At 41.1% G+C, this 15,075-nt stretch overlaps 1 protein-coding gene across 4 annotated transcripts in view; it reads right to left on the bottom strand.

Annotated features, from left to right (window-relative positions):
• ADAMTS18 (ADAM metallopeptidase with thrombospondin type 1 motif 18) overlaps nucleotides 1-15,075 on the bottom strand; it is a 105,890-nt gene that overhangs the window by 11,729 nt on the left and 79,086 nt on the right. For all 4 annotated transcript variants that reach the window (XM_082232276.1, XM_082232277.1, XM_082232278.1 and 1 more), the window contains 3 exons: nucleotides 7,213-7,354; nucleotides 5,404-5,530; nucleotides 1,411-1,615 (listed from right to left, as the gene is read on the bottom strand). In XM_082232276.1, the coding sequence (XP_082088402.1) occupies nucleotides 1,411-1,615; nucleotides 5,404-5,530; nucleotides 7,213-7,354 (474 nt within the window). The remainder of the gene's footprint in view (nucleotides 1-1,410; nucleotides 1,616-5,403; nucleotides 5,531-7,212; nucleotides 7,355-15,075) is intronic.

Here is a 15,075-nt window from a genome sequence, read left to right as displayed (position 1 = left end):
AATAAAAGCTCTCAGACACCCCACATCTTTCTGAAGCAGGGGTGTGTGCATATATTGGAATTTGCCTGAGGCCCTAGGCTACCAACTCTACTTCTAAGTGCAGGGCTTTTTAAACAACAACAAAAAACTGTACCAGGATTTTCAGCTGCTTGGAATGACACCTTAGCAAAAAGAAGAAGACACCAGTCATCCTGGATTTATCAATAATCATGTTACACTAGACGCCTGATTAGTGGGGGGTGGGGGGTTAATGTATGCAAACTGATGAGATAAGAAATATCTTCCCTAAATGCCTCTTCGCTCTACTCCAACTGAACATCTTAAGCCAGAGGTGGGCAACTTGAGGATCAGGAGCTGAATGGAAACCTCCATCCTCAGTATTCTCACAAGACCACATGTCTCAATGGTCTTGCTTTGCACCCTGAGTGTTGTCCCCCCCCCCCCGGTTGGAATATGTCATTGAACTCTGACAATGCCTCCTGCTTGTCTGGCTGGAGCATAGAGAGGCTGTGACAGAGTGTGTAGAAAGAAGCCTACAGTATAAAAGCATATTTGCACTTGTTGCTCCTCTCCCTTTTGCCTCTGGCCCCACCCACCACTGGCATGTGCACTGACCTCATCCACATCACCAGTGGCAAACTCTGAATGCTCACATTTCAGGGGTGCCCTGTGCGATGCTAAAATTCGGCACCCTACCACCTCTCATGCTCTGTTCTACATCATTGTTGTGGAGCCACTTACGGAGCGGCACCCAGTGCAGCCAAACCAGTTGGGCTATCCTAAAACCACCTCTGACAACATGAAAGCAGGTCACATATGTAGGAGTACTTCTTCATAGCTTCTCTAGACATACTTACATGCTTGCTGGTCCAAGAATTAAGATCACTTTTTAGAGACCTTGCTTTTGGTGCTGTCTTGGGAGATTTGGTGAGAAAGCAAACAAGCCCACCAGAAGGTCAAAGAACAGAGCCCTTTTGCAAGCAGCACCCTGCTGTTCTTTGAAGATCCAGGTTTCGGATATTTAAAAAGCACCATGCTGTTTGCAAAAGGGATTTTGAACATCCCAGCACTGTCCCAACAATCAGGATACTGAAATGCACAGACTTCACCCATCTGTCAAATTTGGCCTGGCAGGAGTCAAGAAATAAAGGTCTGGCCTCCAGCCGTAAAAGGTTCCCCACTAACTAATGTTAGTTCTTCCCTTATGGTGAACGAATACCAATTACTATGGGACAGCAGCGGGGAGGGCTACTGCCTTCATTGCTCTTCTGGTGAGCTTCATGGAAGCATCTTCCTGGCCACTGTTAGAAACAGGATGCTATAGAAGAATGAGATCCAGCAGGGCTCTTCTTATGTTCTTACCTATAATAAATACAGTGCAAAATAATGCTAGCCTTTTCTTTTCATTACCTGAGACCATGGGCCAGGACTCCATTCCGGAGGACAGTCTTGATGGTTACATGCCTGGATTTGTGCTGGTGTGGTTACTGGGCAGAGAGCATGGGCCACAATGTCCTCCTTCTGAAAAGCCTTTTTCTGGACACACTGGATTGGACGACTTTGTTGCCCTCCACCACAAGACTGGCTGCAAACACTCCATTCACCTGCTGACCAACTTCAAGAAAGAATGCATGTGTTGACTAGATAGCCAAGAATCAGATAATGAGCTCAAAACAAAGGAGACATTTCTATATGAGCTATGATTATAGCTACTAGGAGGTTCACATGTTATATTAAATGAGTGTACAATCTGTCTACTTGTGTACACAAACAGTTGAGCTGGATATTCATACAATTATTCACTTGTAATGTTCAATGAATGTAAAATCTGCACACCTGTGAACACAAGAGTGGAGCTGTACTCAAGTACACTTGTACTCAAATCAACAAGTGTACACTCTTCCACATAAACACATGTGTAGAGACAGATTGTACCTTTCTTCAGTGAACACACCTACTAAAATGTTCCATCAAGGAACCAGAAAGTAGCAGCAATCCCCTATACATTCATTGTTTGGTGTGGGATGCTACAGCCTCAAAGGATGTTGATATACAACATTATGAGAAAAACTATAATGGCAGGAAAGATAGAAATACATATATTTAGTCTGATCCTCAGTTGGAGTATTATAAGTAGTCATATTTCTCCCCCAGTAGGAGGATTATCAAAAACATGTTGGGCAGTTAACATTTCTGATTAAACTTGAGGTAATTCCCAATAGATTGGGGTTGATCTCTCTCTCTCTCTCTCTCTCTCTCTCTCTCTCTCTCTCTCCATATATTACTGCTTTTCACACACCTCCTGCCACACACACTTTCTCCTCCTTCCTCTTTTGCTTTGAATTTTGCTCCATTTGTATAATTCCTTATTCACAGGCTATATCTACTCTAATTTGAACAAATCTGAAAGTAACATTGGCCATTGTTCATTCTCCTAGCAACGGCAGGTCCTCCCCAGACCAAACAGCAAAATCTTAAATTTGGTTCAGTAGCCAACTGGTAGCCGTTGCAATTCATTTGGAAATGATATTATATGCTCATGGTAGGCGGCTGCACTTAGCAGCCTGACTACTACATCCTGCATTAGCTGCAGCTTTCGAACCACCCTTGTGTGGAGCACTTTGCATTAACTGAATCTTGAGGTTACCAATGCATGAGTCACTGTGGCTAGTCTATTGCTGACCTGTGTTTGAGTATCATCCAGTGAACATGAGTCTCCCTGGGTCTAAATCCAGCATAACAGCCACTATACCACAAAGGCTCTCAACAATCTCAACTCATCTTTCAAATAAAGGAAGAAAGAAATATCTTGCTAAATTAAACCATCCTGTAATTAGAGTATGGAAGATTTAGAAGATTTAGAAGCTACTAACTAGCAGATGAATTTCCTCACAATGGGAGGAAAGCTCCCATTGGCAGCCGTGGGAGCTTTGTTTTCTTTGCGACTAGCAGGTACATGGTCTGAGACATTGAAACTGGTAGCGTGGAAGGCAGAGTGATCAAGAATTGGTGGAGCCAGAGCTAAAGGCAAACTCAACATTTAGGATCCACACACCCATCTTCAAAGTGCACACAGAGTTTCCCGTCAGAGTTGAGGCATGCAATGATGATAGCTACTTGTGTGGCTTTTTCTGGTGATTAAAATAAATGCTACGTTTTAGAAGTTGCCAGCCACAATTAAAAGGCAAATACAAACAAACTGGAGAAAGCTGAAGGAAACGTAATGGAAGACTTTTCTGTCTGCAAGAAGTAGAGCCCATGGGTACAGAAATAACACTTGGCAGAAGATTAGTCACATGCAAAACAGATTGTTTGGTGAGGGGAGGTTACTTCAAATTAGTTTTCAGACAATGTTGGGGCTCAGGGCTAGGCAATGAAATTGCAGTAGCTGTCACACGATATGTTACTCCAATTAAACTTTATCTCTGCCTTCTTGTGGTTCTGCTATAATTTCCTTTCCGATGTTATGCAGTATATTTGTGTGGTGATATATCATCATCATTATCATCACAGAGGGAAACACCCACACACTTCTTCATAAGATTTTACTCCGTGGGTGAAAAATTATGGTTTATGTAAAACTTATTAAATTGTGCACTGGACAAATTGAATTGCACAGCAAATAGGTGCATATTTGCATACCCAGATGCAGCACTCCTGCCCCCCCCCCCGGGGGGGCAGGCCTTCATAGAAGGAAAAGACACGATAATGTCAACTTTATTCAATTCAGGTGTAGGTAAACCTTGGCATAGGCACTGGGTGTGTATCCCTCTCAGCTCCCAGCTGGGGGTCTGAGACATGTCAGGGTCAGTTAGGGGAAGGTGGAACCAACAGAAAACACTTGTTTACGCAGCTGGTCCCACCCCAAATTGCTGAGGGGAGCTGTATGGCACTTCTGCCATGTGTTTTGGACAGAGACTCCCCTCATGACCCCTCTAATGGGCTACCCTGTTATCGCTGCCTCAAGAAGCGAGTGAGTCATCACTTCACCTCAACTTCAGATGTTAGACTAAAGGATTCCACCCAAAGCCTAAACTGCCAAAGTTGTGACAATTGCTATGGGGAAAGCAAAACATGCAGAGCAGAGAAAATTCCTTCCCAGCTCTGAAAACACAACCATCATACAACCATAGCAATGCCCATATTTCTAATAGCACAGAAGAAGAAGTGCCTAGAAACCAATGAGTTTTTATTGACATTTTAATGTTTTAATGGATGCTGTTATGGATACCAACACAGTATATATTCATTTGCTCCTCTGAATTGTACAGATTTGGTTAACAGATGAGCTTCCCCATCTGTGGTTCCCTTTCTTTCTTATATCCCTTTCACTAAGAAGGTAAGTCTATAAATGGCTTAAATATTGGGAAGATATAATCTTTACTAACAGAAGCAGTATCTCTCTAAATACCAGATGCTGAGAAAAAATAAAGAAAGAAGATGCTTATCACATTCATGCACAAATATGAGCTACCACGGGCATCTGGCTGGCTGCTGTTGGAAACAGGATGAAGAATTGGTAGAACTTTTTTTATTAACACAAATTTTTATGTGATTCATATTTGAGAACAGACAGCATACCTGCCTTTCATCTTCCTTGTTCTTTAACCTTGGGTCTCCAGATGTTATTGGACTACAACTCCCATCATCCATCTATATTGGCTAAGCTGACTGGGGATAATGGGAGTTATAGTCCAACAACACCTGGAGATCCAAGGCTAAAGAGCACTGCTCTAGGCTAAACACACCTACTTCCATTCACATTGCCTTTTGGCTCCATTATTCTGGCTGTTCTTCCCCACTTATTGTCCCACAATTGTAGTTGTCCCCCTAGCAACTCTTAGAGGATCATATACTCAATCCCATACTCAAACTATACTCATCCCCAAGGCACTGGGATGTTCATAGCAGTGTTCACATGTTACATTCAATGAGTACGTACAGTCTACGTACCTGTGTGCACAAATATTTGAGATGTACACTCAACACAGTTATTTACATGTAACAGTCACCAAGTGCATAGTATGTGTACCAATTAACAAACATAAACACTCCCACACAATGTACATGTGTAGAGACACCTTGTATCTGTGTTCAGTGTAACATGTGAACAAGCCTATTTCTCCTGCTATTTGCACTCATAGGCTTTGTCCAGGTTAGGCGTGGAAGCAGAATTGAGCTGGAATGGGTCTGCTTTGATCCTGTTGCACTAATTTGAGGAAGGGTTCAAATTATTGCCCCATCCCTAGTCCCAATTCAAACTCTTCCAAGTTTTATAGAGGAGGGTTTGGAATCATCTCTCTAGGAAGCAAAATACGTTTATTCCACAGATTTGTGAATTTAGACTCAAACACAAAGACCCATAAAAGAAATAGGAAGGGATGATAAATTCATAATACATACTAGGCTGGGCAAGGATTTGCATTGCATATCTTTGTCTCCGTCAAGGGCTTTGTGCTTGGGCCACAGAAAGAGGCATTGACACGGACACGATGATCTTGTAAACATACAGCTTTCGCTATCAAGTGCCCTATGGAGAAAACCAAGAGAAATAAAAAAAGATGTACGAGAGAAAGAAGTTATTGTAGAAATGAAAAAGTAACTGAACATAGCACTGTAGTTCATCAGGCAATTTGCCTCTCAGCCTTTCCCCACCCCCATCACTGGCATGTGGCCCCCAGAAGGTTCTCTATGAGGGAATGTGACCCTCAGATGAAAATGCCACCACCTTGAGCTCTAATATATAAATGGGCATGACTAGCTTAGGTCTTAATTTCAAAAGATCTACTCTGAGTAGTACTAATGTTGGATACAAGCCTTAGTGTTATTAATGTTACAAAGCATTCTTACTGCTTTTAAAACATGAGTCAGAGGAATTCTCACAATGTGTGTTGATATTTTTCAGTATAATTTTAAATGTTGCATAGTTACAATTAATTTGAAGGTTTTGAAGGAATCGAACCATTGAATAAGGTTTTTGAGGTTTTGTTAAAAAAGAAGGGGAGCCTGTATTGGATTATTTAATGCATTGAAGTTGGGGGTGGGGGGAAATGGCTAAGCAATAATGTACTGTAGCTTTCTTGAAGATGGCAGGAAAAAGAAGGGGAACAGGGTCACAGGGAGGAGACACTATCTCAAGCAAGTTTATCTTTGGAAACAATTAAGGCATGAATTCAGATCTTTTTGAAGAAAAGATATGATCAGAAATGTAAGAGGACGGATAAGAAACGTGAGATGGCAAGAAAGAAGGAAATTCAGACACAAAAGGAAAGAATGGGGTTTTAAAATCTAGATAGCACAAGGCCTGAAATAATGGAGAATATAAAAGGAAAATATTGGGAAAATTGATCCATGAAATGGCAGACAAAATATGGAAAAGTCATGGAAAACAAAGACAATGCAGAAAATTGGGGGTAGATAATAGAGAATAAGTAACAGAAACCTTTGCAATACTGCTTAGAGCACTGCTGTATTAACAATGGCTATCGTATACCATTGCTTTTATGTGCCAGGCAAAAATATTTGTTTTTAACCAAGCTTTTGGTTTTTAACTATCTATGGCCGTTTTGCATGATTGGGATGTTTTAATGTAGTTTTTGTTTGTTAGTTTGTTAAGTTGGTATGACAAAAATGTGACTGATAAATGAAAGAAGAAGAAGAAGTAGTTAAGAATTGATGAAATGTGACCTAATAATACAGTGGAATTGCACTAATACAAACTTATCTCCCCTCTGTCCAGGGTTTTTTTCTCACCCTCAGAGCTGATGGAGGTCATGGAGGCACAGATATGGGGGAGAGAAGGAGGAAAGCCCCACTGAGCTAGAAGGATTTGTTATACTGACACTTGTAAGCACAATTATTTAATTGAATCCAGCCCCTTATGCTCTCTTTATTTCAAATTGCAAGATATTTTGTGTTTAGTAGGTATGGAAAGTCTAATATATATGTAAATATAAATAAAAGCAACAAATTAATAACACAAAGACCTATAAACAACAACAGACTAAAGAAAGGGAAATCAGAAGCAATAATGTATTGTGCACATTCAATCAACTGAAATTCAGTTTATCAACCAGGATTCCTGAAATCAGAAGCCCCTACTCAAATGTATTATTCAATATTAAAAAATAATAATAATGCTGGAAACTATATTTCATGAATTTTTGGCATATTCATTGAATTCAGACTTTTGGAGTAAGTTACCGTACTCACCCCCGCCACACGTAGCTGAGCAATCTGACTGCACTGTTACCCATGAGTAGCTATGTCTCTTTGTGAATATCTTGTTCTCATTTATAATCTTAGAGAAGGTATATTGCCAAGCAATGCCAGGATTGTTGCCTTGTAAAAGGATCTAGACAGCATGGAGAGAGAAATACGTTATGAAGAATGAAGGGAAAAGAAAGGTTAAGGCTGCAGTCTCAGGCAAGCTTACCTGGGTGAAAGCCCAGCTGAATACCACAAGATTTACCAGGAAGCAGATGCCTTTAAGACTGTGCCTAAAATATGCAGTTAAAGATATAATAGAATCACCCTGATCTGCTGTGGTTCTGGGCACTGATGTGTATCTGAAGATCCTTACCTGCAAAGGGTACCCAGGTAAGTCCCATATATTAATCATTTTCATAGGAGATTCCTTTCACACTAAAGAGAAAAGTACACACACCCCAGGGCTTCTTCCATTTGCTAGAGTGGGAATGAGCACCAACTTTCAGTTGGAGAAGGAACAGCCCAGTTTACCACCTCAGTGACAACTCGACCTTTATGTAACCCTCATCACAAGGATTTAGCACGAATAAAAGGAGATAATGCAATGTATTGCTCTGGACTCCTGGGAGGAAGGGTGGAAGACATGCATAAGAAAGAAAGAAACTCAGGTCCCCTAGCTCATAAGTCCTCAATACTGTACAGTCAAAATGAGTGTGTGTGTGTGTGTGTGTGTGTGTGTGTGTGTGTGTAGAAAAGTCTGTCTTTTCCATCATGGGCCATTTAATTTTACACTGTTGCTGATTCTGAACAGGCCAATGGCCAATTACTAAAAACCATCTGCTTCAGTTCAGATAACTACAAACTCAAGGAAGGTTTGCTGTTGGAGGTAAATTCTATTGTACCCTGCAGAAGCAGTTTCTGAGACTTTGGCTGCATTAATTGAAAAGATGGAATAAATAAAACAAGGTTCATAAAGGCTTACAAGGAATTCTATTTTTCATTCAAACTAGGAATGTGCAGATCCCTATGCCAGCATGGCATAATGGTTAGAGTGTTTGACTAGGACCTGGGAGAGCAGTGTTCAAATTCCCACTTAGCCAGGAAGCTCACTGGGTGACCTTGGGCCAGTCACCATCTCTTAGCCTAACCTACCTCACTTACCCAGGAGTAAATCCCACTGAACTCAATAGGGGGTTTACTTCTGACTACTATAGGACTGCAATGTCTCTACAAGTATGCAGGGTGGCCCAGATTCAATCTCCAGCATCTTCAGGTATGGCAGGAAAGGATTCCTGTCTGAAACCCTGGTGAGCTGCTGCTAGACAATGTAGCCCAAGGATAGCCGATGTGGTGTCCTCCATACACTGAACTCCCAATTCTCATCAGCCCCAGACGGAATTTCCAATGGAGAGAGACATTGGCAGTTTAAGAGACAATACTGATCTATGTGGACCAATAGTCTGATTCAGTATAAGTCAGTGCCCTATGTTAGGAACATAGAAAGATGCATTATATGCCAAGTTAGACCATTGGTCCATCTACAGTGTCCACCTATTGTCTACATTGACTGACAATGGGTCTCCAGTATTTCAGGCAGGGTTCTCAACCATCCTTACCTGGAGATGCTGGGGATTGAATTGAACCTGAGGCCTTCTGCATGCAAAGCACATGCCCCACCACTGAGCTACAGCCCTTCCCTGTGTATTCCCTATGTGTTATTATATATCTGTGGAGGCTCCACATGCATTTTGGAATCTTGGGTAACTTCTCCATTTTAACAAAGCCTGAAGGGTATTGCGGTGGCTTGCCAATATCAAACCAGTCCTGCTTGGATTAAATCTATGAATGGATACGGAATCTAAATTGGAGCAGGTGTGGAGAAAGGCTTATGAAAAATCAGCAGTAAAAGTTACATTTAAAAAAATCCCAAGAACATACAATTAACGTTTTTCAAGGCAGAGAAGTGAATATTAGTTCTTCAGAAAATGTACACCTAGGGGAATAGGTAAAGGAGAGAAGCAATGAGCTATGATAGTGAAAAACAGTAAAATAAATTTGCATATTCAGTCCATTAACAACAAACATGTAGCTCACTATTATTTACTGTTATTATAGAAAAGTGTGCCTGTTGTGAGGAGGGAGAGGAGACAGAGAAAAGGATGATATATTTTCCAGTCCCATTAGCCAGATTCTATTTCAGTCCACAAATTCTGGTAGAGATCCAAACCGGAAATATATGGCTTAGTCCAGATATATATATATATCCAGCAAAACTAATAGCTTGGCTCTCTGCTTTATTGCAAGACCCAGGGTTGAGGAAACACCTAATATCAGGCAAATGTAAAATAATGTATGAGATTTTATGGAGACCAGGGGTGTAATCAGCCTCCCTTTTGCACCACCCAGACAGACAGCAAGCACATGCGCATTGTGCACATGTGCAAGAGAGAGAGAAGAAATTGTAAAAAGTTGCAATGATACACAGATACTACCATCATGGAATTCGAAGGGACCTTAGACCTAATGCAATCCCCTGATCTGCAATGCAGGATGCAATTACAGCATCCCTGACAGATGGCTGTCCAGATCCTGCTTAAATATCTCCAGTAAAGGAGAGCTCACCACCTCCTGAGGCAGACAGTTGTTCAACAGTTCTTATTATTAGAAAGTTTCTCCTAATGTTTAGCTGAGATATGCTACTGGTTCTAGTCCTGCTCTTTAAAACAAGCAGAACATGCCTACTCCATTATCTGTGTGAGAGTCCTTCTGATATTTGAATATCATTATCACGCCCCTCCTTATTCTTCTCTTCTCCAGGCTAAATGTACCCAATTATTTCAACCATTTCTCAATGGACTTAGTTACAGACCACTAACCATCCCAGTCACCCTCTTCTGGACACCACTCCATTTTGTCAATGTCTTCCTGAGTCCATTACCAACTGTGCATCCTTCCTTCATCCTCTTAGAATCATAGAATCATAGAGTTGGAAGAGACCACAAGGGCCATCGAGTCCAACCCCCTGCCAAGCAGGAAACACCATCAGAGCACTCCTGACATATGATTGTCAAGCCTCTGCTTAAAGACCTCCAAAAAAGGAGACTCCACCACACTCCTTGGCAGCAAATTCCACTGTCAAACAGCTCTTACTGTCAGCAAGTTCTTCCTAATGTTTAGGTGGAATCTTCTTTCTTGTAGTTTGGATCCATTGCTCCGTGTCCGCTTCTCTGGAGCAGCAGAAAACAACCTTTCTCCCTCCTCTATGTGACATCCTTTTATATATTTGAACATGGCTATCATATCACCCCTTAACCTCCTCTTCTCCAGGCTAAACATGCCCAGCTCCCTTAGTCGTTCCTCATAAGGCATCGTTTCCAGGCCTTTGACCATTTTGGTTGCCCTCCTCTGGACACGTTCCAGTTTGTCAGTGTCCTTCTTGAATTGTGGTGCCCAGAACTGGACACAGTACTCCAGGTGAGGTCTGACCAGAGCAGAATACAGTGGCACTATTACTTCCCTTGATCTAGATGCTATACTCCTATTGATGCAGCCCAGAATTGCATTGGCTTTTTTAGCTGCCGCATCACACTGTTGGCTCATGTCAAGTTTGTGATGATCTTACCTTTGGATCATCTTTCCTTAGCTTTCCTACCCATCCACTATCTCTTCCCAGTCCTCAGCCATCCCATCCAAGCTGACAACTTTCATTTCCCTCACAGAACTAGAGAGCAAACTGTTTGCTCCTCTGAGTAACTAAACATTTCCTGCCACCAAACTACCTCAGCTAATCAGCAAGAAAGAATTCGCTGCCACTAGTGGAATACAATTACACTCCTCTTAAAAGTAAGGCATATATCTAGTGTGAATGTGATATAAACCAAATAGCAAATCCTGCATAAACTTAAACTGAGTGTGGGAACCTTGAGGTATGCAAGAAAAGTGTACATTTTGGAGAGGAGCCCCACCTACACACACCGCACACAAGCACATGGCCATAACAATGGCTACAGAAATAGGTGGCAATTAAAGTATATTACATGTCCCCTACTGCTCTCTGCAATATCTCTGGTAATGTGCAAGTGCTACACTTGATCAGGGCTGACTTCAACTTATGGCATGCTCTTAAGCCACAGTCTTACAGCCATGATTGTTGGGGCTGTTGGGTGTGAGAGCCTGACAACATCTGGAGGGCCACAGGATCCCCATTTCTGTTATAGACAGTGGATCAAGCACTGCATAGCTGCAGAGTAAACAGTCTAATCTTACAATACCATATAATATTTATTTAAGGATACTATTTATTTTCCATTATCAAGGCAGAGCTATTCTCAGCTTGTCATTTTTCAAAGTGACAAGAACTTGTAGAATATAAAACATTATCTCTTCCTAGAATAGTGTCAAGCATTCACTTAGAAAGCTTTTCCATGGGAATCCAATATCTGAAGTCAGTGAGCAGCAGCATATTATTAAAACTACAAATTTGGAAAGACCTCCAGTGCTTCAGTCTACTTAACTGGACACATTCCAGAGACTTCCCTGCCAATTGGCGTTTGCTCCCAAATTTACAGCTGGCAAACAACCTCCTTAAACATTTCCAGGTCTTCCACAGAACTGTTTAATGTCTACCTTTAACACACCAACCACCTGACTTCAGACACAACACTCAGCAGCTTTGACCGCAGGGCGCAGAGTTATAAAATTTACAACTTTGTATGTTGAAAAAAACACAAGCTCAATGGCTAATATCTGCCAGAACTATTCGGAAGAGCAAAACTTTTGCTTAGGGCATAAAAAATTTGAAACAATGGACAAATTGAACTCTCTTGCACAAACAGCCCTTTTCCTTTCCTGTTAATTTTTATTTCAAAGTTAAAACAATATATATTCTTAACCAGCTGTGCATCTATTTCTCTGTCTTGGTTTTCCTTCCTTTCCTTGGCTATTACTGATGTGTAAATGACTATGTACATTTGTGGATCATTGAAGCAATTCCTTGTAAATGTACATCAACACTTCCTTTAGGTCATCAAACTTCCTAGGGAGATTTTAGGCTGTAAACATGCATCTGGCAATTAGTACTAACTTGCAATTAATTACCTTGAATTACATTCAATGGATGTCTTAAAGATTTGCTCAGCCAGCAAATATAGAATGGCACGTAAAAGGTAAACGTAAAGGACCCCTGGATGGTTAAGTCTAGTCAAAGGCGACTATGGGGTTGTGGCACTCATCTCACTTTCAGGCCAAGGGAGCTGGTGTTTGTCCACAGACAGCATTCTGGGTCATGTGGTCAGCATAATTAAACTGCTTCTGGTGCAACAAACACTGTGACGGAAACCAGAGCACATGGAAATGCCATTTACCTTCCCACCACAGCGGTACTTATTTATCTACTAGCACTGGCGTGCTTTGGAACTGCTAGGTTGGCAGGAGCTGGGAAAGAAATGGGAGCTCACCCCATTGCAGGGATTCAAACTGCCAACCTTTTGATTGGGAAGCCTAAGAGGCCACAGCACCATGCGCATCATGTACCAACTGTTTGGGTCTGCATAAAGTAACACTGTGGTTATAGATTCATAAAGCAGAATCATAAAGTTGGGAGGGATCTCAAAAGTCATGGAAGAGGCTGGGAAGAAAACTAGAATTAGTTGCTTCTGCCTACCATTGACTCTGGCTCCATCTACTGCTGGCCATCTTGCCTTTTGCTTTAACCAGTACCAGTGAGCACCAGCCACTAATATTTAATACAGGAAGTCTAATGCTCCTGATAGGTGGCTATCCAGCCTCTACTTAACATCCTCTAATGAAGTAGAGTAAATTACCTCCTGAGCCAATCTGCTCCACTGTCAAACAGTTCATACAAGCAGAATGTTCATCATTATGTTTAACCTCTTTCAACCATTTCTCATAGGATTTTGTTTCTAGAGAACTCACTATCTTGGTCACCCTCTTCTGGACACTGATCCAGAAGCTACACTCTGGAGCAACAGAAAGTGTGTGTGTGTGTGTGTGTGTGTGTGTGTGTGTGTGTGTGTTGGCTCCTTCCTAGAACAAACTCCAGAAGGAGAATAAGGCTGTCAATGGCTACTAGCCCTGATGGGCTGCACTAGTGGAAGTTCATTATGCAACCAGAGTGCTACAAATGGATCTTGTCCACAGGAGAAAATGCAGACTTCTTGCAGAGGGACTTTTCAGAATGACTGTGGAACCCACTCAAAGAAACTTTAGGGTGGGTAACTCCGACTTGTGTGTACTTAGAAAAATCTTGAAATCGAAGACAGGGAGGTTTTATGTGCCTTGCTATTTCTAGAGGCATTTAGAAAGCAAATCTTAAAAGTGACATGAAAAATGGAGAGTTCACACAAGCCCACTGAGGGCATTGACAGGAAAAGGTAGCCTTTGAAAGGTCCTCCTATGATCTCATTTCTTCTTCAGCTGGCTTATATTTGTCATGGTATATATTTCTCGCTCCCTCTTCTTTTGTAAACATCATGTGCAAAAGGCATCCATTTAAAGGATAGAGCCCATCTAATCTTTTTCACTTAAGCAGAACCCTTTTATCCCTTACATTGAATTTACATCTGTATCTCATAAGCCAGGCTTTGCTTTGTCCAACACACACTCTCTTTAGGGGAAATCAGAGCTAAATTATCATCTAGTAGCTAATAATAAAAGCAAGGCTTTCAAACTCCAAGCTGGCTTTCACCCAGTGACTGCTAGCCTAAATTATCAGCAAAGTCCTTCCACCTGGCTTCCTTTTTTCATTTTCCCATCACCAAAGAGGGGAAGAAATGATTTATCGATTTTAATTACCGGTAGACATCTTTTCCTGCATTGATAGTATGTTCCCTTTTGCCTTGTTTCTTTTCTCTCTCCACCCTGACTGAATGATTGCCACTTTGGTTAATGTCCCATCCCTCTCTTACATGTTGCAGTGGAGATAAACTTATCCAGTTCTATGACAGTTTGGTAATTCTCTCATTCAGTATGAGACAGTTTTGTTGAAGGTTGTCATATTCCCATTTATATTGTGACAGGTCATAATCTTCTTCTTTTTTAACCGAAACCTTCTTAAAGTTTTTACACATGGCTGACCATTTCAAAAGATGGAAGCAGGTGGTTTTGTTATCAGATTGATGCTATTACTGATTGTTGCTCGAGTGCCTGGAGAAACTGATATAGGTCAAGCTATCAGACTTGAAATCTGAGGTTGAAACTATGCATTAAGCTTGGGACTCTTTGCTCAGAATTTGATTTTATTTATAATCCAAATCAGCCTGGAGCAAGCTTCCTCTGAGTAGAAGCAAAGCAAATTGGGAGAGGCTGCTTAACTCTTTCCCCTCCTGGTATTGTTTAGCTCAAAAATAGGGATGGGCCTATCAGTCTATTTCTGTTCCATATCAACTTTACAAATGTTCAGTCCCAAGTCTGTTCCATCCCATTTTCTGGAGACTTTTTAAAAATAAACACACACACACACATTTAAATTACACATATTTTTATACACACTCTTCTCTACAATAGGCACTTTGTGCACATTTTGCATGAATTTCACGCTTAAAATACGTAACTTTGTATGCTTTCCTATGCATTCTGCCTAAAATATCCATTTGAGTACACATTTCATCCATAAAATATACATTTTCATATTCATTTTCAAACAAAATTGGTATCACAAAGGTTGGAGATGTCTGCAATCCAATTGTTATCTGCATTCTAATCTGCATATAAATCCAGAAACTGTAAATTAGGTTAGTTCACTTTAATGCGAACTGAAGAAAATTATCCAACTCAAAATCGCCCGCCCCAAACTGCTTTTTGCTCCCACAAGGGGAAAGATACTTGGTCTTTACATCTTTACATAAT

Source organism: Podarcis vaucheri, assembly GCF_965113315.1.
Source record: "Podarcis vaucheri genome assembly, chromosome: 7".
NCBI lineage: Eukaryota > Metazoa > Chordata > Lepidosauria > Squamata > Lacertidae > Podarcis > Podarcis vaucheri.
The sequence above is the reverse complement of the archived record's forward strand: the minus strand, read 5'-3'. Positions and strand labels throughout refer to the sequence as shown.